The sequence below is a fragment of the Poecilia formosa genome, unplaced genomic scaffold (genome assembly GCF_000485575.1).
Source record: "Poecilia formosa unplaced genomic scaffold, Poecilia_formosa-5.1.2 Scaffold47, whole genome shotgun sequence".
NCBI lineage: Eukaryota > Metazoa > Chordata > Actinopteri > Cyprinodontiformes > Poeciliidae > Poecilia > Poecilia formosa.
Window position 1 is genome coordinate 1,239,958 of NW_006799986.1, and position 21,054 is coordinate 1,261,011.

At 39.9% G+C, this 21,054-nt stretch overlaps 3 protein-coding genes and 1 non-coding gene across 4 annotated transcripts; all 4 read right to left on the bottom strand.

Annotated features, from left to right (window-relative positions):
- Positions 1-128: 128 nt before the first annotated feature.
- LOC103138200 (striated muscle preferentially expressed protein kinase-like) lies at positions 129-7,536 on the bottom strand. Its single transcript, XM_016671576.1, has 3 exons — positions 7,152-7,536; positions 6,489-6,939; positions 129-337 (listed from the first exon to the last, which is right to left on the bottom strand). Exons 1-3 carry the CDS (start codon positions 7,164-7,166, stop codon positions 129-131), a joined length of 675 nt encoding a protein of 224 aa, XP_016527062.1. The 5' UTR covers positions 7,167-7,536.
- A 1,331-nt stretch (positions 7,537-8,867) lies between these two features.
- On the bottom strand, positions 8,868-12,923 carry LOC103138162 (C-X-C chemokine receptor type 2-like). The gene is made up of 2 exons (XM_007552281.2): positions 12,587-12,923; positions 8,868-11,594 (listed from the first exon to the last, which is right to left on the bottom strand). The coding sequence occupies exons 1-2, from the start codon at positions 12,699-12,701 to the stop codon at positions 10,519-10,521; spliced, it is 1,191 nt and encodes a 396-aa protein (XP_007552343.1). The 5' UTR covers positions 12,702-12,923; the 3' UTR covers positions 8,868-10,518.
- Positions 12,924-15,113: 2,190 nt separating this feature from the next.
- Positions 15,114-19,632, bottom strand: LOC103138163 (SOSS complex subunit B2-like). The gene is made up of 6 exons (XM_007552284.2): positions 18,738-19,632; positions 18,436-18,574; positions 18,292-18,363; positions 16,846-16,930; positions 16,231-16,300; positions 15,114-16,043 (listed from the first exon to the last, which is right to left on the bottom strand). The coding sequence occupies exons 1-6, from the start codon at positions 18,832-18,834 to the stop codon at positions 15,841-15,843; spliced, it is 666 nt and encodes a 221-aa protein (XP_007552346.1). The 5' UTR covers positions 18,835-19,632; the 3' UTR covers positions 15,114-15,840.
- Positions 19,633-20,457: 825 nt separating this feature from the next.
- Positions 20,458-20,539, bottom strand: trnas-cga (transfer RNA serine (anticodon CGA)). Its single transcript has one exon. It is a non-coding gene; the product is annotated as a tRNA-Ser (tRNA).
- Between the last annotated feature and the right edge of the window lie 515 nt (positions 20,540-21,054).

Genomic DNA, 21,054 nt, shown 5'->3' on the forward strand with positions numbered 1-21,054 from the left:
AGCTAACATGTCTGAAGCACAGCTAACATGTTAGCTATCAGTGTCCACCACTGGATGTGATTCAGCTGTTGGAGCAGGGATGCATCTAAAACCTGCAGGGCAGTAGCTCTGGGTTGTTGATGCCTGATTTAGGGTTTGGGCTGTAACACTTGAACATGCTGTTGATATACGTCTGAAGGCTGCAGCAGCAACAACAGTAAATCCAAAGCAAATCCTGGCGGGACACAGAGGAGGAAGACAGATGGGTTACCACCATGAACGGCCTCGTCCTCGGCGTCCCCGCGGTCCTCTTTGGTCTCGAACTGGTCGCCACCTTCATCTTCTGTTGTCTCAGAGTCTGCAGGCAAGACAAACACAGCCTGAGCGAGTCTGTGATGTAATAACTTACCATTCTGGCAACGCGGGAGACTGAAGTTGGATCATGGCGTGAGGAGAGGACACGGTTGCCATAGTAACATGCTTACTACGCCGTCACTGTGACAAGGATTCATTAGCAATATTTGGTGGAGGACAATTAAAAAACAAGAGCCTTGTTCACGTTGGTTTGTTTAGTGAACCAGTAGAAAAGGAGAAACTCCAAACACTGAGACATCTGTCATAAATACACCACATGTCACCGTACAGGGAGGCCAAGGAGCAAAGTAAATACTGGAGACTAAATTAAGGGCAGCTTAATGTCAGCAGATCCTCTCCGGATAGAAGCGCATGCTAATAAGAGATGCCTTTTGTTTTAACACACACAGAAAATTCAGTCACTGCTCTGAAAATAGAAAGCATGACTGAGTCACTCTTATCCAAGTGGCGCTCATGAATTTGCATCCCAGCGTGTGGAATCACTTAGAAAGATAAAATACTGTTAACAGCTTCCACAGTTTAATAAAGCCTCCTTCATCATTTTATTGTTCTTACCACTGGAGCTGGTGCCTACCTCGGTCCTTTCTTTAATATTTTCCTATAAGTGATGCTACATCTGTTCATCCTGCATGTCTGCAAACTAAATTTCACCAGATCTGAAATCCACTCTGCACAGATTACTCTGCAGATTCATGCAAAATTAATGCAAACTGCGTCCATCCCCACATTCAAAGTAACCCATAGTTAGACATTTACATTCATGCTCTTATTTTGAAGTGTATGGAGTCTATTTCCTCTAAAGTTACCCACCCGTTAGGGAAGCACCAAGTGATGTTTGTGTATCAATTGAACACGGTTGAAATTAGCGTTTATTTTTATTTAGCTTCTGCTAAATGCATTAGCATTAGTTAGTGTTTTAAAAACAATGCAAGTTTCTCTATTTAGTTATATAATCTAGTTTAATAATCATAACATCTGTCTGACTATTTCTTCACATCCAATGATTAGTTTTGACGTACGACACTGCTAGCTTGACTTCAACTACTTTGTAAATTTTTTAAATTTATTTTGTCTTCTTCTAATTTTAAAGCTAGTCGGGCTGTTTAGGTTCAGAGCATAAAAACTGATTTTTTAGTAAAACACAGCAATGAAATTAAAAACTTGCAATGACAGCCTTGTCCAAATTGTGTAAAATATTTCAAGTGAAACTTTAAAGTTTTTCTGCTGATTTCTGAGCAACAGGGACGGTTTGACGTTTTTGCACAAAATTCTCAAACTATTGTGAAAACGGCGATATAAACAGAGGTAATCCCAGATATAAAGGCTTCCAGCAATTGAATGCAGAGATAAGACATAAAAGGAGCAACTTGCCTGGTTGTTCTCTTTGGTGTGAAATGTTTCCATGGTTGGTTTATTTCTCTGCCTGGCTTACGTTCAGCAGCAGGGTATTCCCCGCCACACACGGGGGATCCGCGCCGCCACGTTGCTCCTATATGAGGAATTTTCCTCCAGAGACATCAGCAGCTTCAGTGCATAACGCTGCGTTTCTCATATGCTGACAGCCAGGCGAGAGAAAAGAAATAAACAAAAAGAAAAAAACGCAAATGCAAAAGAAAGAAGGCACTTTGTCGATTACATAACGAGTCTCTGCGGTTCTACTGAGGGAATCCATGTGTGGGAAGCAAACCTCCATCCGCAGGTGCAAATGTCTGTTGAATGCATCTCACCCCCCCTCTGTGGTAAAAACAATAGCCAGCGACGGAGAGAGCATCTTCCCCCGCTGCGCCCCCCCCAACGCCTCCCCTGCAGGCGGACGAACCGGTGGGAACGATCCAGCCTCTCCGGATCCGACTCTTCCTCCCCATGAGGTCGAGTTTTATCCTCAACCTGCTGGAAGAAGCAGAGAGGAGGAGGGGAGATCCCCGCTCCTCCGCGCTGGGAGAACACTCTCCTTATTCCAGCGAATCCCGCTCATTCTGCGTTTATTTATTAATACAAACAGTAACTGCTGTCACCAGGGCTGAGAAGCAGCAATGTTCACGCAGAATAACAATGTGCCAACAGCAAAACATATCATCTGTTGTGTAAAATCTGCTCCAAACATCCCAGCTTAAAAAACCCTCAACCAGCAATGCAAAACGTTAAAATGACAGAAAACAGGAAATAAATCAGATAAAACATCCAAAAGAGGGGAAATGTAATCAGGTTTTAACAGGTTTGATTTCATGCGCTGCTGATTGTGTAATCTCTTTTTGTCTCCTTGGAAACTGCATTTCATGAGGTTTTAGTTTCAATCTGGTGTTTGATATGAACATCAGAGTGATAAAAATATTAAGGGGAGAGGAAATCATCAGCCGGCAGGAAAAAAAGTTTCCTAAAAGCAGCAAACTTAAAGCAAATGATCCACTCATTAAATTATACTTAAATAGGTGTTCTAAATATTTTTCAAATGTCTGACACAATCAAGTGTCAATATTACCTTCAGTTGTTATGAAAATGCTACATTTATATCACACATAACTTGGAACAAATTTGACTTTACATTTTGACGCATTGAATTTGGCCTCTGTCCCTTTAAGAAGCCCTGAATCCTTTGGACACCAGCAACTTTTTAAAAAAGCAACAAACAACAAATCTACCAACTTTTATTTTTACAAAAGACAAACTAGCAACAAAATCCAGTGATTTTGTTAAAAACGTACTTGCAATAAATCCAGCAACTTTGTTTTAAAAAGTGACAACTGATAAATCTAGAAAAACACAAATCCATCAACTCTTTACCAAAAAAGCAACTAGTGACAAATTTTGAAACTTTTTTTTTCCATAAAAAAGCAACAAATTTAACCATCTTATTTACAAAAGTGACAAATTTAGTGATTTTTTTAAAAATGCAACGAGCAACAACCAATAGGAAAATTAAACTGCAGTAGCCTGTGTTCAACCCAAAGAGGGCAGCACTGAGACAGTTTTAGGTAACTGCAGAATTAAACACATTTACAAATCTCAAGATTTGCACAGAAACATGAAGATAGAACCCTTAAGAAACTATTTAAACAGTTTATCTGCAAAAAGAAAGTTGATTTCGGATTTAGTTACTCTAACTGTGGCAACAGAAACTGAAACTAAAGCGATCTGTGACGGGGGAAAACCACTTTAGCAGGTTTGTATCACTTTCTTTATTAGAACAGAATTTTTAAAAATCCTGTTGCAAAGCAATGCCAGGATGGAAACCTTTGTTCTCCGGTCCTTTTGTAGCCTGATTAGTAACGACCTTTTTGACCGTTTGTGATTTATCCTCTGATTAAAGTGGATCAGCCCCTGTTGATTCACTGATTGCATAGAGCGGGGATTTCCAGAGAGTAACTCAGGTTCCACCTGTTCGCTCCTGGACAACACGGCGGGGAAAACATGCAGACGCTTCGCTCACACTCGCCGACTACGTCCAACCCGCCAAATATAGCCCAACACGCTCCTGATGGGCCGTTTTCCTTCCTCTCATCCCTCCACCTTATGACACTTCTCTGCATTACAACCTGATTTTTGACTTAAAAAATTCAGAAATTAGCTGTTAGGCTGGGATTTTTCCTAAATTATAATTTATTGTTTCAACTTTCAGTCAGATTTGCTGAAAGGTTGTGAAAAATATTCAAGAAACTGTATAAAAATAGCTAAAAAAAACATAGGAAAAGACCTCCATTTTGCAACTTTTGACTGATTTGTTGGCATAAATAAGCAGCAGCATCCTGCACAGGTAAATCCAGAGTTTATACGAGACATTTTTTGTGGTTTTAGTCGAGGAAAGACGCATCGTGTGAATGATCTGAGCCGCCCAGTGGCTGGGAGCGAAACCCGTTGGCTAATATTAGCAGTGATGTCTTGCTGTGTAACAGGAGAGACGCGGGGCCTGCTAGCATCACAAAAATCTGAGGCCAGGCACATTCCTCTGTATAAATAACCGGGGGGTCGGAGGACAAGAGGGCGGACAGAGAGACGTTCAGAGAGACGCGGCTCCGCTGAGTGATGGGACAGCTGGAGCCGGCCGAGGATCCAGGAGTCTGAATCACACTGAGCTGCTGTGAAGCTGAAATTCAACGTTCTTCTCTGCTGTGGATGGGAAACTTCAACCCAAAACATTGAGCTCTGAAAATAACAGCAGCGTGTTTTATTTGCTTCTGGCTTTTTACAGGAGGAAAATAAAAGAAAAATGGCTCTTTTTGTTGCTGTGGTTTGACTTTTAAAACGTGTTTGGTCCAGTTATACGTTTTTATTGTTTTTTGGAACAGAAAGGCTGATACATTACAAAAATAAGACATATTAAAGATGTGACTTTTATCTGCTAGATGTTTTTTTACTTATGACTTTCTATATTGAAATAACACTGATTTATAACTTAAACTTAGGAGTTTTTTTGCTGGAATGATTCATAGATTAGCATTAGTTAGCTTAGCATAACTAAGCTATTAAAAATAAAGAGTGCTGCTCATTTTACTATCATTTTTTACATTTTTAGTCATTTTCCAGCCAATTCTGGAGTTTGAAGATGTTAAAATTAAATTCACATTCTATAATATGTTTTCCTCTGTTAACATTTAATTATATGACAGCAATAAATAACATTTACCAGCAGGAGGTCTCTCAAGAGTTATTTTTATTTGGTCTAACCTGTTAGATTTCATAATATCAATCAGTTGAAATGAGGGTTAATATAAAACTCAGTAAATACAGGCAGGATTTAAAGATTGTTTATTACTATTTATCTCCAAAGTTTATCAAAGTAACCAATTGTTTGTATTAAACTGGTCAGTCGACCAGTTTAATAAATTAAATGTTTAAAAACATTTGGGCTCGTTTTTCTGAGACAGAGCTTGTAAAAATTAGGATTTTTAAGATTAAATTATATAATATTTTGCTTTTTTAAGCATAAGATATTATTATTCAAATATAAAGAAGTCGCTCTGTAGAACAGCTGACCCAGAATCGAGGCGATGCTGAGCAGGAAAATCTGGTTTTCTGATCAGAAAGATTGGCCTCCCGGGTCAGACACTGAAGAACAGCGAGTAGCTTTGGATCAATTAGCTGTTTAAGAAATTATTTATTCCCAGAAAGAATCGCAAAAATCAAACCTTGCCACTGCATGCTCACATCAAGCAAAGATGTATCAGACACCAAAAAACATGCAAAACTGAATCTGGGTTTAGATCTGAAAAGGAAAAATAAACGTGATTCTGGAGAGAAAGGGAGCCAACATAGAGCTACTTTCTCTGAATTAGGTAAAGGTTGTTTTTTTTATTATAAAATTATTAAACATTTCCAGTAATGATTTATGTTTACAGCTAAAATCTCCCAATTATTTGCATCCTGCAGGCAGCAGGTTGGATCCTAAGGAGTCAAAAATTAGTAGCAATAACTTGGATTATTCAGCCTGACAGACGACAAAAACAATAGAGGTTCATTTCAAAATCAAATGTTCACCATTTTTAACTGTCAAATATCACAGTTACAAACAAAATATGTAGTGATGAGCCACTTATTTAGTTAGCAAGCTAAATATTAAATGTCAAATATTTACTTAAAAGCTAAATATCTCACTAAATATTTAGTTAGCAAGCCAAATATTTTAAATATGCATATTTAGTTAGAAAGCTAAATAACAAAACAACTAGAAATGTACCTCCAAACATCAAGTTACATGTTTAGTTTTAGCAAGCTAACTGTTTAGTTTATCTAGTAGCTACATACTGAGTTTGAGAGCTAAATATTTAGCCAGTAAGCTAAAGGTAAGTTTGAATTTATTTAATTAGGAAGCTACATATTTAGTTAGATCCTATTCAGTTGGAAGCTAAATCTTTAGTCAGGCTAAACATTTATTTTGAAGCTATTTAGTAAGTAGACTCAATACTAATATTTAGCCTACCAACTAAATGTGTATTTTGGCTAAGCAATTATAAGTAACCCTGATCATTTCTGGCTCCTAAGTAGGAAATTAGTTGTGATTATTGCCCTGAAGCTGAAACTTTGACTTGTCTGGTGGTTTGTGAACGTTATGGCTGTTCTGAGGAATCCTGATTTACGGTCCGTTTGGTCTGGACCGTAATTCGGGCTCATGGATGCGTGTAAGCTAGCAGGACCGTTACCTTCACCCAGATCCAGGACGGCCAGCACGGCGCTGGTCCGGGCTTCTCCCAGGTGATTGTTGGCGATGCAGGTGTAGAGACCAGCATCGCTGGGCTTGCAGTCCCTAATCCACAGGCCTCCGTACTCCTGGTTCTCCATGTTGAGCAGCTCGTCGTTGTGGTACCAGTACAGGGACGGCTGGGGGTCCCCAACCACGGTCACCTTCAGGCGGATGTCACAGCCAGTCCCCACCGCGGCGTTCCTCATTTTCCGGATGAAAACGGGAGGAGACGGGTCGGGATGGCCAGGGCCCCGGGGTTCGGGGACTACCTGCTCCAGGGCCGTCTTGGACCGTTTGGGGGGGATGATGGGACTGTGGGGCGCTGCTGCTTCATCGGCCCCCTTCTTCAGGGTCATTGCTACATCAGCTTTTCTCATGGTTGGACGTCTAGGCGGGTAAATACTTAGGGCCTAAAATCAACAGGTCCAGTTATAATCCATCCATTTGACTCCAGGCAGAAACATAAAAACTTTAGCAACATCTGTGCAGTTGCTAAATATTCTAAAACTGATGCTATCTGGAGTCGGTTGTCTGAAAAAGGAATTGTTGATGAGCAGGTAATCAGGAAGGACGGAGACAGCGACCACTGCCTGGACAGAGGTATTTTTAGGATAAGACCCACCAGATCATGTTGCATTAACAGCAACTCCTTTGACTTCTCTTGGAACTGACAGCTTTGATTTTCCAACCTCGTTTTTATCCCAATTTTCTCTTTCTCTTGGTTTTACCTCTTCCCAGTGGTGTTCCTCCCAAACTAAGGTGGACAAGTCTTCTTTGAGATTCCTTGAGGTTGGCTTCGTCCAAGGACCAGATCCCACCTGATAAGTTGCACCGTGACCCCCTGCCGTCACCGCTCCTTGTCCCGTAAGTTAAATCAGCCCACTCATGATTTCCCCCTACCTTTGCCAGGCAGTCTGGAGGGGGAAATGACGGTCAGAGCTCCGCGAACCGCGCAGCGACAGCTGCTTGGTCCGTCTGCCCACTGAAAGCAAGGCTCCCGCCCTCCGCGTCATTTTTAGCCAACCTGAGGTCAGAAGAACATGGTGCAACACTTTGGGGCACACTGCAAAGTGTGGAGAGTAGCAACAATTTGGGTTATTTATCCTGTCATAAGAGAAAAAAATGGGAGTTCAGTTTTCAAAGTCATTATTTATAAATGTCAGCTTTAAACTAAATGTTTAAATAGCATGCTAAATACTTAGTCATCAAGCTAAACTTAGCTCCAAACTAGGTATTTAGTTAGCAAACTACATTTCAGCACCAAACTAAATGCTAAGTTTGAAAGCTAACTATTTAGCTCAAAAACTAAATATCCATCCATCCATCCATTTTCTGAACACCCTTGTCCCTCAGTGGGGTCGGGAGGGGTGCTGGTGCCTATCTCCAGCTAACATTCCGGGCGAGAGGCGGGGTCAAAAACTAAATATTTATGTGCTAATTAAATATTTAGCTAGCTCAGAGTCAGCTAAATAAACTCCAAACTAAATATTTAGCTAGTTAAGAGCTAGCTATATATATTCCTAGCTAAGTAAATATTTAGTTACCTTACCTTTAGCTCCTAAGTAGCAAGCTAAATTTTAGCTCCCAGCTAAGTAATTACCTAGTTAACTATTTAGCTCCAAATATAACTTGATATTTAGGCCTGAGATCTTTAAATATTTAGCTACCTCAGAGTTAGCTAAATATTTAGCTCCAAATTTAATATTTAGCTAACAAGCTATATATTTAACTACAAACTGAAATTGCTTATGAAGCTAATTTTAGCTCCAAACCAATTATTTGGTTAGCAGGCTGAGCATTTAGCTCCAAGGTTTTTATTGGAGCAAGCTAACTCTTTAGCTCCAAACTAGATATTTGGCTCTGAGCTAATTAAATATATAACAAGCTCAGAGTTAGCTAAATTGTTTATTTGTTAAATATTTTGTTTGCTAACTAAGTATGTAGTTTGGATTCAAATAGTGTCCTATTTTTAAAGCTTTAAAGCATGACTCCCATTTAACTTGCCTGCATTGAGACTTTAAACTACAGATTTGGTGGTTTGTCAGAAGGTGGCAGTGTGACTGTTTCTACAATTATACAGTTCACTGAGACTCAGAGGGTGGAAAAAACAAATATTTCCTTTGTTGCATTAAAAGCAAAGTCGGTTTCACACCTGAGGGATCACTTTAAGGTGAAGAGGAAAGAAAAGAAGTATGTTGACATCTGACTGTGTTGTAATTTTCCTGCAGCAGAAAATCACAACTTCTGTTTTTGGTCTCCTCACTAACCAATACAAATAACAGCTGATCAATGATGTGACTCCGAGGTGCTTTTGTTAATCACATGACCAGACAATGAGTCCTTGTTTCAACTTTAATGAAGTTTCTTGGCCATACAGAAATTAGACTTTTAATATGTAAAATACAAAAAGCTAGCTTCAGCTGAAACTATTTAATATTAACAGATAAAAAATATTTTTACATTTACACAAAAACAGATTCATAAAAGACCAACATCTATTTCACATTTTTTTCTGCATCTGTTGTTTTTTTTTTTTTTTTTAGCATTTTGTCTGTCTAGACATTGTGATGCTGTAAGATAGTTTAAGAAATATTTTCACAACTTACCCTAAATGTTGACAGATCTGGTTTTCCCACTTTCAGTAAAAATATAAATATGCTAAAATAAAAATAGAGGCAACATAAATGCATAGTTGAGTAGAAACCAGTGTAGCAAAAATTTCCCCAACACACCTGCATTTTTTAAATACATTTCTTGTTTGATTTGTAAAAATGCTTCTATAACCAGATTTTCTAATTGTGTTATTTATATGAATTATTTAAATTTTTGGTCCGTCTGATGTCATTTTTAAATATTTAGAACAGTTAGTCTTATTTGATCAACTTAAAGAGCTTTTTATATTCTTCCACCTAAATTTATATTTTGTGTAATGATATGATTTTTTAAAAATACTAAATCAGATTTTTTGATCCGTTAGTCATAATTTTGCCAAATACATTTTTATTTTCACTTGAGTAATTTCTTGGACTGTTCAACATTTTAATTAAGTAAAATGTTGAAGAAGCGCTGCTGTTATTTGAGTTTAATTTTTGGTACCTTTACCCACTTCTGCACAAATGTTCCCAGCTTAAGTTAAGGAAGCCTTTCTTCTGGTTGCATAAATACAATGAAATGTACATCAACACATAGGAAACTTATTTATAAAAGGTAAAGAAGTTTTAAAGGCAACTAGAAGTAAAAAGATATGTAGAAAGTCCAGCAAATATTTGGAGTTAAAGCTTCAGTAAATATTTTTTACAAAAAAAAAAATTTTTGTTAAAGTTATCGTGATGTCATGATAGTTTGTTATGAGACAGAATGTGAGAAAAAATGGAGCTCCTCCACGTTCTCCCACTTCTAACTGTAGAAATACGTTTCTGTCAAAAACAGCCAATCAGAGCCAAGAGGAGGATCTTAATGCTGTCAATCACTCTCATACTTCCCCTTTGTTGTCTGCTATGCTACAGCTGGTTAGTGAGTTACAAAGCTATTTACAAATGCTAACTAGGCTTAGCCTTCCGTAGCCTCAGCCACAAAGGCTAAGGCTAGTTAGCATAGCCACTGATAACAGCAGATAAACCATTTTTCTGTAACGGTAACTTGTTTCTCCTCCATTAGCACACTGATCAAAACATGCATGAGCTGGATTTACAGCGCTAAGACTCTCTTGGCTCTGGTTGTTTATTTTGGACTGATAGCAGAGCATTGTTTATAGCTCAGGGAGGAGATGGAGGAGAACAGGGCGTACACGAGCATGATTGACAGGCTAAGACCCGCCTCCTGACTCTGATTGGCTGTTTTTGGTCAGGAGTAGTAGCTGAGGGAGGAGGACGAGCTTGATTTTTCACAGATTATCCGTCTCATAAACTGTCATGACATGGTGACGGTTTCCACAAATATGTAAAAAACACTTTTATAAAAGTTCCAACCTGCCGCTCTAAGTAACATTTTCACATGACTGTTGATGTGATTTCCGATGATATGGAGGACCTGCTGGCTCTGGAGACCGACGCCCGCTCCAACAGGCCCATCCTCCTCATTTTCTGCAGCAGCTTCTTCCTGAACTTCTCCCCAACAAATGCGTACAGCACCGGGTTGACGCAGCTGTGCAGCAGCCCCAGGCTCTGCGTGGCAAACATGGCCTGGTCCACCGCCGCCCTCTCCCGGCACCCGTACTCCACGATCTTCAGCCGGAAAAAGGTGTCCGCCATCACCGCCAGGTGGTACGGCGTCCAGCAGAGCAGGAAGGCGGCCACCACGCATATGATGACCCTCATGGCGCGCTGCCGCTGGAAGCCGCCGCGGACGCGGAGCAGCCGCTGGATGGTCACCCCGTAGCAGGGCAGCATGACGGCCAGCGGGATGACGAACCCCAAGGCGTGGCGGAGGACTCTGGTGGCCAGCCGCCACTCATCGGCGCTGCTGGGGTTGTACTGCACCGCGCAAACCATGTGGGTGGAGTTTTGGGAAGGGAACGCGGAGCTGAAGAACCCCGGTAGGGACAGCAACCCACCGATCACCCAAACCAAAATGCAGATAACCCAACTGCACACCTGGCGGTTTGTGCGCCGGGCCTCCATCGCCCGCACTATGACCATGTACCGGTCCATGCTGATGCAGGTCAGGAACAGGATGCTGGAGTAGAAGCTCAGCTCCTGCAGGATGGTGACGATTTTACACATGAGATCCCCAAACACCCAGCCGGAGGTGACGGAGGTGGCCCAGAAGGGCAGGGTGAAGGCCAGCAGCAGGTCCGCGACCGCCAGGTGGAGCAGGTAGAGGTCAGAGGGGATCAGAGCCTGCTTGCTCAGCCCGATCACCAACCCCACCACCAGATTCCCCGGAATGGCCAACAGGAAGACGAAGACGTAAAACAAGCAGGCGATCAGCATCACGACGTCCGGGAACCGGAAGTTGTCGCAGGGTTCGGTGGCCGGGTTCAGGGTGAACTCCGTGTAGTTGTAGGTGAAGTTCAGCTCTTCATAGACGGTGCTGAAGTCGTCCACAAATGACGACTCGTTCGGATCTGAGGGCAGAAATTAAAAATTTTCAGTACGTGTTCAGGCTTGGTATCAGTCCAAGCGAGGGATCCAAATAATTAATTAACCTATTATTAGTCTCAGCAGGATCTAGAGAAACTCATCCAGGCGTTTATCTTCAGCCGCATTGATTCCTGCAACAGCGTCTTCACAGGTCTGACTAATAAATCAATCAAACAGCTGCAGCTGATCCAGAAGCTGCTGCTGCTGTTCTCACTAAAACCAGGAAGATGGAGACATAACATCAGTTTTAAAGTCCCTACACTGGCTCCCTGTAGCTCAGAGGATGGACTTTAAAATACTGTTGTTAGTTTATAAATCACTCAACGGTTTAGCACCACAATACATTAAAGATCTGTTATTGCTGTACCAACCATCTAAACCCCTCAGGTTCTGGTTCTGCTCTGCATCCCCAGAACAACAAACTTCCAGAAAACTGTGAAACAGCTGAAACACTGAGAGCCTTTAAATCTCAACTTAAATCCCACCTGGTTAGAGCTGCTTCAGGCTAAATTAAGGTTAGGGTTTTGATGTCTTTAAAGGTTTTATCTTTTTATCTATTTATTACTCTGTGTTTCTGTTTTTAATTATCTAAATCACTTTGAAATGCCTTGCTGCTGAAATGTGCTGTACAAATAAAATTTGATTGATCAAACAAAAATGACTAATATGCTACAGAGGTGAGGATGTTTACATTTTGTAAATATGTCTGTTTAATAATGTGACAAAACCACAATTTAATGTTTATTCAGTCAGTATTTAACACAGCTGATACAAAGTAATGTTAAAATTGCATTATTTTTTAATTTAATTGACCATATTATGAAAAATGTAGCCCTTTATGTAATGAAAACACAGCCTGCCCTCTGTAAAACTCAGTTTTTTTAAAAGAAAATAGCAGTTTTTCAGTTAATAAATAAAATTAACCTTAGATTAATTTTTAATTGATTATTCAACTGAAGCTGAAATAAATGCTCACCAGTAATCATGGTGTCTTGGCTGCAGAAGAGCTCGAAATATGTCACAACTGGACAAGAGACGAAGCTTGTATCTGTCGACTCTCCTCCCATAAAACTCACCTTCCTGTTTCTCATAATCTGATGTGATCAACACTCCTGACTGGGAAGTGTCTTGTGGCGATACTGAGTATATCATACATTCTTCAATAAATCAGGCAAATAAAGGTTCATTTTGTTGGGAATAAGACAGATTTGAGTGTGTAATGTAACAAAAATACAAAAGCCCAACAAATTGGATTAAATGAAATCTGAGAAGAAGTGGCGGATTTTAAGCTGAAATATAAAATAAAGCCGTGCTTAGAGAAGAATGATCTCACTTTAATGAGTTATGAATACGAGTTAAAGTGAAGGAGAAACACCTGATGAAGGTATCAGGAGCAGCTGATTTAGTGATGTGTGATTCAGCAGTTTTTAGAAACAGATTTATTGGAGGGGATTTCGGCCGCCGGAGAGGAAGTCCCTGGCTCATGACATGTGTCTTTGTTGACACACGGGTTCATCACATTTCCTGCCGCACTTCTCATGTGTTTCAGCTCACAGTGTCACAAGTGTTGACAAAAAAACAAAACCAGATTCGACCCAAAACGAGGTTAAACTTTTACAAGCACAAAACCTGACAACCAGATGGAGGTTTATGCATTTTAATTAGATTTAGGTTGAGATGTTACACTGAAAGCAGGTCCAGATCTGAGGGAATGCATTAGAAAATAATTCAAAGCCAAACTTTTGTTTGTATTTCAGAAACTAAAGTATGGAAGCTGTTCAGAGAAACTCTGGTAGTTTGTTTAAAGGTAGAAACTTTTCACAGTCAGACCAGCTTTTCTTTAAACTCCAGTTCAAGTTGTGAAATATCTCGCTGGGTTTTACACAACCTGTGTCTAATTTACATCATAAATGAGATGAAAAGTACTTTAAAGTATTTTATAAGCTGGCCTTCAGAGGACTGAGTTAATACTTTAACATATTTTACTGTAGCAAAAATAAAAAGCAGCCATCAAAGTAATACTCATGTAGGAATAAAAAGTATTTGGTAAAAAGGCAACTGAAAAACGGATCATAATGTTTGATTTAGTATTTTAAAAAATTATGTCATTACACAAAACCAAACTTTAAAGACTAAAATGAAAACATTAACACAAATAATGTCGTTCAAAATAAAAATGTAAGCTGAAGAACTTCCATCAATGTTTTCAGTATAAACTTTAGGAAACTACTTATAGTAGAAAATGTTCATGGAGTGTAAATCTGAACTAATGTTCACCGTTTCCTCACTTGATGTCCAAATGGCTCATCAGGCTCTGCAGACAGAAAGTAACATTGGGACAACAAAGCTTGTAGCGATACTTCATAATAAAGTGCAGTAAAACTACTTCTAAAATAACATATTTTCCAAAATGTAACTAAAGATTAGCTCCTCACCTCTGATGCTAATGACGCCATATTTTCTCTCATTACAACCTGAAAAGGTTAAAAGTTCAAACATGTCTGCTTTTTGATGACCATTTAAATTATGACTAAATATATTTAGCCACATTTAGCTAAATGTTTAGTTCGCTAACTAAATATGTAGATTGCTAGCTAGATATTTAGCTCTACTTAGTTTGAAGATAAATATTTATCTCACCAGCGAGTTTGAAGCTAAATGGTTAGCTTGCATACTCAACATTTAACTCGGTATTTAGTTTGAGGCTAAGTATTTAGCTTAGTGTTTTTTAAGTGAGCTAAATATTTAGCTTGCTAAGTAAATATCTGGCTTACTAGATATAGTTGCAAACTATGTAGTTTGCAACTATTGCTAACTATTCATCTTTAAATTCTCAGCAACAAGACCACTTTCTTTAAAGACTTTTACTTAAATTAATGAAGTTAAACTAACAGGTTTGCCTGAATCTGGATGTTTGTGGTTGTTTACGGTAAAACCAAAATAAAAGCAAAAGCTTGTGCTGCACAGAAAGTTTCATTTCAGGAATCATTTCATTTCCAGTCACCATCATGCCTTTAGGCCGGATTCTTGGCGCTCCACAGATGGCCCACGCACCCCATATTGGATTAAAATGCAGGTTTCCACTGTACAATTACAGTTTTTAATGATTGTTAGATCTTAGTCCCAAAACAAGAGACTAAATAGTTATGTAACGGTTATAAGTAATCATAAGAAATTGGTCTGTTTATTGCATAGTTTAAGTTTTAATAAGCAACTGTGGTGTTTACCTTCTAAATTTATTTGGGCACTCCTTAGGTTTTCTAAGCAGCTTAAACTTGGAGAAAGTGTGTGCGTGTGTGAGACCACAGAGGCTCAGAGGGGGAAGCGACGCTCAGGGGGACGAAAGGTTTAGGTGCTTGGTGCAACAAAGGATGTGAAGAAAACTTGGGGTTAATGTTGAGCAACGTGTTGCTGCAAAATGGAGCACTTCTTGTTGACACTTCCAGAGAAAAACAACTAAAAAGGGGAATAATATTTAAAAAATTCATGTTCTTGACACTAGATGGTGCTGAAGAGTTGAAACTGAGAAAGTTTATTTGTGGCACTTTGGTGGCCGGAAACATACAGATGTTCAACCAACAACATTTTATTGGTGAAAAATAAAACCTTTAACTGTTAGTTGTGAAGGTCAGACGCCATCAGAGTCAGTGAACCCAACATGTCAGAGTTTATTTAAGAGCTTCTGGAACCAGAAAAAAACCCAAATATGGCAGCATAATTAAGATTTACTTGAACCGTTGTGTCTGATCGTTGGTCCGTGATAAAATAGAAAGGTACAGTTCATGGCAAAAAGAAACAAGAAAACCATGGTTCATGGAGAGGAGATAGTCATTCTGTACGGCTATGATTAAAATCTAACAGCTGACGTGTTTTCAGAGTCACTTCAGATACGGTTGAACGCATTCTCACCCACTTAAGGCCTTTTCCACTTTGAGAAAATAAAGAGGGAACACCTTTTCCTGACTTATAATCACAGCCAAGCTTCAACATAAATTAAGAGAAGAAAGTGCATCAAGTGTTCAAGTAGGATGTGTTCTCTGAAAGAAGGAGGGAGGGAGAGATAACACTGGATAACTACCGTCAGGTCTCCATCCAAGATGGCCGACGTCGTAGCTCTGGCGCTTAATCACTACGACAAAATGATGCGTCTGACTACCGTAGGCTGTATAAAACCATTCATTATTGAGAAGGCCGTCACCGGCGGGGGGAGGAACCAGGACCAAACCAATCTCATCTCTTGGCGCGTCGCGGATCCCTGCCGTTGCTAATGGTGACGGAGGACTTTGTGGTCGTCGGGGGGCCGCTGGCGTTGACGGGTGGCGCGCCGTTGCCCGTCGTTGACCGACCGTTGGAGCGACCAGCGTTGCCAAACGTTGGGTCACGGGGAGCGCCGGTGGTCGGGTTGTTGGCGAACGGCGGCATGGCACCGTTACCTGTAGGAGAAAACAAAACAACAAAAATGACTGAAACTTTACAGAAACTACAGAAATTCAGGGTAAAAGCAAATAAACTAATCCCACTCCTTTACAAGTGGATTTAATACGTTATTAAAATAATATTTAGAGTTTTCCTGGAGGCCATTTTTAAAAGAAAAACCCAAAATAAGCCGAACCCACTGACCTGGTGGAGCAGCGGTACCTGAATTCTGATTAGGCGGAGAGTTTCCTCTCTGGTTCTGGTCAGGCTTTCCCTGTTTGGAGGAACAAATGTTAGACATCTCAAAGTTACAGAAAATATTTCAATACTACAATAATCTATGTAATTTACAGAGTATTCACTGAAATGCAAATCATCCTGGGAGAGGAAACGCTTTAGCTGCTCAACCTCACAGCTAGCTAGGAAAGTTGGTGGAATCAACTAACTCTCGCTCTCTGGTTGCCTAGCAACAACATGCTGGGTAACTGGGCCAGCAGCAGTTTCTAGTTTCCCCAGCGTGTCTCTATACCGCTTAGAAATAAAAAAATAACGTAGTGGATAGAAAACTGGATAAAACAGGAAAGGCCATGTCACCGGTTTGGCTGCAATTCAGATATTTAAAAGAAATGACTAATCAATAATTATAAATATTGACCGATATGAAACATTTATATTGTGACACGTTTCAGCCATATTGTCCAGCCCTACAGATTGTTGTGTTTTACTTACTCACATTAAACAATTAAAAAATAAGAATAAGATCAAAGTCAGCGCAGCGTGACCTGGAGGAGGTTTCTGGGCCGACGCGTCGGTACTCACAGACTTGTTCTGCTGGTTAGCCTGCGCTAGCAGCTCTGGGTTTGGTTCGCTGAAGTTGGGCACCTCGGAGTAGACCATGCAAAACCTGGGAAAGAAAAACGGACTTAAACTAACACTCAAACAAAAACACTCCAAAACTGAATCAACCAAGTTCATTTGCACAGTGCATTCAGAGTGCCTTACATCATAAAAACAGAATAAGAAATCATAAACATACAGTCAGAGAAACCAGCAACAAATATTCTGATGAGTGCAGTGAAACATTTTATAAACCATAAACTTTAAACAATCAGTATATCCAGGGAAATGGGAGTAGTTTGCCAAGTAGTGACTCTTGTGCATTTATTGTCTTGTAGCTGCTTAATTAGCTGTTTATTATATTATATTTAGAAAAGAGAAACAGTGTAAATATGTTTCATACTAATGGACATAATCCTGTAATTTGTTTACGTGTTCATTTGTATATATTGTATCTATATTTTATGTTTATTTTGTAAATATTTTTATATTTATTCTGTCAATTTAATATTCCAAGACTCCATAATTTAATTTCCATTTTGTAAAATTGGAACAAAATGTAATTTTGTTCTGCAAGTGGATGCATGAATGGCAAAAGTTACAAATCAAACTACAACCAAATACTTTTTTCACACATTAAATGTACAATTATTGAAAAACACTTAGAAAGATGAAGGATTGTATTTTTGATTGCATCAAAATGCTCATGCTAAATGGTAACTCGTTGATTTTTTAATTTTAACAAACTAATGAATTCAGAGTCACCAGTTTGGATCTGCTAAATATATTTTTGTGCACAACCGCAGCTCCAAATGCATTACAGGCTGTAGTAATTCAGCAGCCATTAAAACCGGTTAGCAGTAATTGATTTTTGTTTACATTTATGCACAAACTTTAAAAAGACATTGCTGACCAACATCCTGAAGCTAATCGAGTGCGACGGCTGACATTAACACTGCAACATTACATAATATCTCCTGGACTTAAAACAAGGCAAATGGGTTTAATGTTCAATTTGGTTTCATAAGTTTGAGTTTCACACACAATTCAATTGTACATTATCCAGGAATAATTTTGAGATGGTAAGGAAATGGCAAGGGGGCTACATGAGTTGGAGTAACTCAATCTTTTAGGTTTAACGTTTCACTACACTCAATTATGTGTTTAATAATAAATCTGCAGAGAAGATCATCAGGGCTGAACTTCTAATGTCTGAAAACAGGAAGCCAACATCTCTGCAGACCCCACACATGCTGGACATGAACTGTGTGGACATTGAACTGTGTGGACATCTTAAAGCCTGACTGGTTGAGTATTCTGATGTGAAATAAAGCAGAGTAGCTGAAGAAGAAGAACTGTGATGTGAATTAAAAGCCATACTAACCACTTTTTGGGGGTATTTAATGAAATCTGAATGGAGATACTCACTCTCCAATCTTCTGAAGATCCCCCCCTCTTCCAGTGTAAAGGGTCAGGCATCCTTTCCATATGGATGCATACCTTCAAAACAAAACAATCATCTGTAGACAGTTGAGTTAATTTGAGCAAATGCAGCTTTAGAGACGGACCTACCCTCTGGTGAGTTTGATGATGTCTCCAGGCTGGATGAGACTCCCCAGTTCGTCCCACACCGAGATGGCGATGCTCCCGCTTTTATCCGCCACCTTACAGGACCTCACCTCATGGCCGTCTTTCGTTTTGGTCACTCGTCCTGAAAGAAGATATATAAAAAAAAAAAACGATTAAAAAGTCAGAAGTCAATGTTAGACAGCAGGGCTCCCGGTACTGTGACAGAGTTCTAGCTCGGTCCCTTTAAGAGACACAAACCCGAATGGACGTGGGGACAGAGGGGCTGCTTTAGCCTCACAACTCACCGATCTCCAACACGATGAACACAATATTCAGGTTCTTAGAGCCCGGTTTCACGTCCTTAATCAGGAACACGGCCTCGTTAGAAGGTGCTGCCATCATCGGTTAGCCTCTGTTAGCTTCCTCTCTCTCTCCTTCGGTTTGCCTTTCAGACGTTACTGTTAGCCTTAGCGGTGCTAGTTAGCCTGCTAGTCGCAGCCCTGTTCCACAAAAATAAACGGCTTCAAACTGCCCCTAACGTTTCAGATTCGGGACGGTTCTACGCTTCCATTCAGAGTTGCGCGGTTAATGAGCCCATAAAGACCACCAGAAGGTGATTGTCGTCCCCAGCAGCACCAGTTGTTAGCGGAATGCTTGTTAGCTCGCAGTTAACTAGCTACCTTCGGCTAGTTTCAGGATGCATTATATGAGCCGTTCTGTCCCGACTATCGCCATAATAACGGTTTCATTCTTCACATAACACCAGCTAAAATGCTAAACCCGTATTAATAAGATATTAATGCATCAGTTTTATGAGGCTGGAGTGTCTAAAATGCCCCCGCAGGCAGAAGACGTTGAAGTTAGAAAGATTTTAACCCCAGCCTGCTGCCAGAGTGAGGAAACACCATCTCTGACCCTGAACCGCTTATACAGCTGCCCTGATGCTTCCTTTGTGTGGCTCAGATTATATGGAGCTATTTCAGCTTTGTTAACCGTAGGCTGACCAGATGCTTTGCTATAACTCTAACCGAGTTAAATTACTCCTGAAAGCTCGGGATTATAGTGTTCTGGATGTTAGCCCCTCCTGGGCCGAACTAACAAAGCTAACTATTAGAAGCCTGAGCCAGCTGCTTACAGTACCGGCTTTTCTCTCCCTTCTATAATGCCCCAAAAACTACGTTACCGTTCTCTGCCGGTGACATTTTATACCGCTTGGACTGTACCATTATCGACTTAACAGGAAGGGGTTCAGTTCACCCGCACCACAGCCCCACATGAGTTCAGGAGGCGTGACGCTCTTTCACATAGACATGAATAAGCTCTTGGGGATGTACGTCAACGTGGCCGCCATATTTAAAGTGGCATTTGTAGCGACACAGGCAGAGGAACGTATTTTTATGTTTCGCTAAAACAAAACGTATTTTCTCGTTTTCATGACACACAGAAATACGTTTCTCTGACAAAGGCATGAATTAGCTCCCTTTGTTTCTTGAGTTCCAAAACATCTCGCGAGGTGTTGCCATTTAACTGTTACAAGCTTAGCTTAAACGAGATATTTTCGTTTTACTTAATATAAATATTTTTATAACAATACTTAATACTGGTTATAGCACGCTTTATATTTCGTCAAAACAAGAATATAGTAAATAATTTTAAAATAGTGTGTTTATTATCACTATTTCACTCTAAAGTTATGTAAATGTATCACTGCATATAAAAATGGTTCATTCTAGTTTGAAACAGGTTTATATTTGTAGTCAAGCAAATCTTGCCACTCACAATAGGATTACAGTTTTGTGTACGACGGGTTTCAACGCGAGAAAAGGATGCGAGATTTCAGCATGAGGAATCTTTATTAACGTTGTAATCAAGGTTATTCCCTAAAGCTCAGTGATGAGTTTAATCATCCGGGTGAGTTTTTGTCATTACGTCAAAAAGTACATAGGGTAATAAACCAGAATGTGTTGTAAGAGCTTGTTGCAATTTAAATTATTTGTAATCTGAACGGGAAATTTAAAAGTCAATCGTCACGAACAGGATTCGAACCTGTGCGGGGAAACCCCATTGGATTTCGAGTCCAACGCCTTAACCTCTCGGCCACCGTGACAATACATACTATGGGTGTACGAGCTGGATATATCTGCGATACCAGTCAGTGGAATCTGTATGGATGGGATTGTTGTTATTTTTGTGTAAATTTACTCGTTTCTATCATTTACAAAATGTTGGCGAGGTGTAACGTAACGAGGACGGGTAAGATGTAATATGGTATTTCAAACACTAGAGGGAGACAATCACCATCCGATCGACGTCTATGTTGGGTAGATAACGTTCACACGTTACTTTGTTTTTCCGCGTTGCAATCATGAACTTCAACGTGTTTTATGGGGGTTTTATGCACTAAACTACTGGGGAAAAGACGGAAGACGTGGTTTTCAGTACTTTGTACAAATAATTTCAAATGTCGTTACAACTACGGATCTCAGATTAGATAAAGAATTTTTAAGCCTTTTCACAGATTCTCAACCAGATTTAGAGTCTAATTAACACATATACTTTCTAAACCATCACATTGCAGATGTGGCTGCAATATTGGCACTGTTGTCCTGCCAGTAGATGAAT

Excerpts from the sequence above, each read along its gene's own strand:
- LOC103138162 (XM_007552281.2), bottom strand. The coding sequence starts at position 12,701 with ATGAGAAACAGGAAGGTGAGTTTTATGGGAGGAGAGTCGACAGATACA. Across the intron at positions 11,595-12,586 it reads CCAAGACACCATGATTACTG|ATCCGAACGAGTCGTCATTT; the intron begins GTGAGCATTTAT and ends TTCTGCCCTCAG.
- LOC103138163 (XM_007552284.2), bottom strand. The coding sequence starts at position 18,834 with ATGATGGCAGCACCTTCTAACGAGGCCGTGTTCCTGATTAAGGACGTG. Across the intron at positions 16,301-16,845 it reads CTAACCAGCAGAACAAGTCT|GGAAAGCCTGACCAGAACCA; the intron begins GTGAGTACCGAC and ends TCCTCCAAACAG. Across the intron at positions 16,044-16,230 it reads AGGTACCGCTGCTCCACCAG|GTAACGGTGCCATGCCGCCG; the intron begins GTCAGTGGGTTC and ends TTTCTCCTACAG.
- LOC103138200 (XM_016671576.1), bottom strand. Across the intron at positions 338-6,488 it reads CGTCCTGGATCTGGGTGAAG|ACTCTGAGACAACAGAAGAT; the intron begins GTAACGGTCCTG and ends TCTTGCCTGCAG.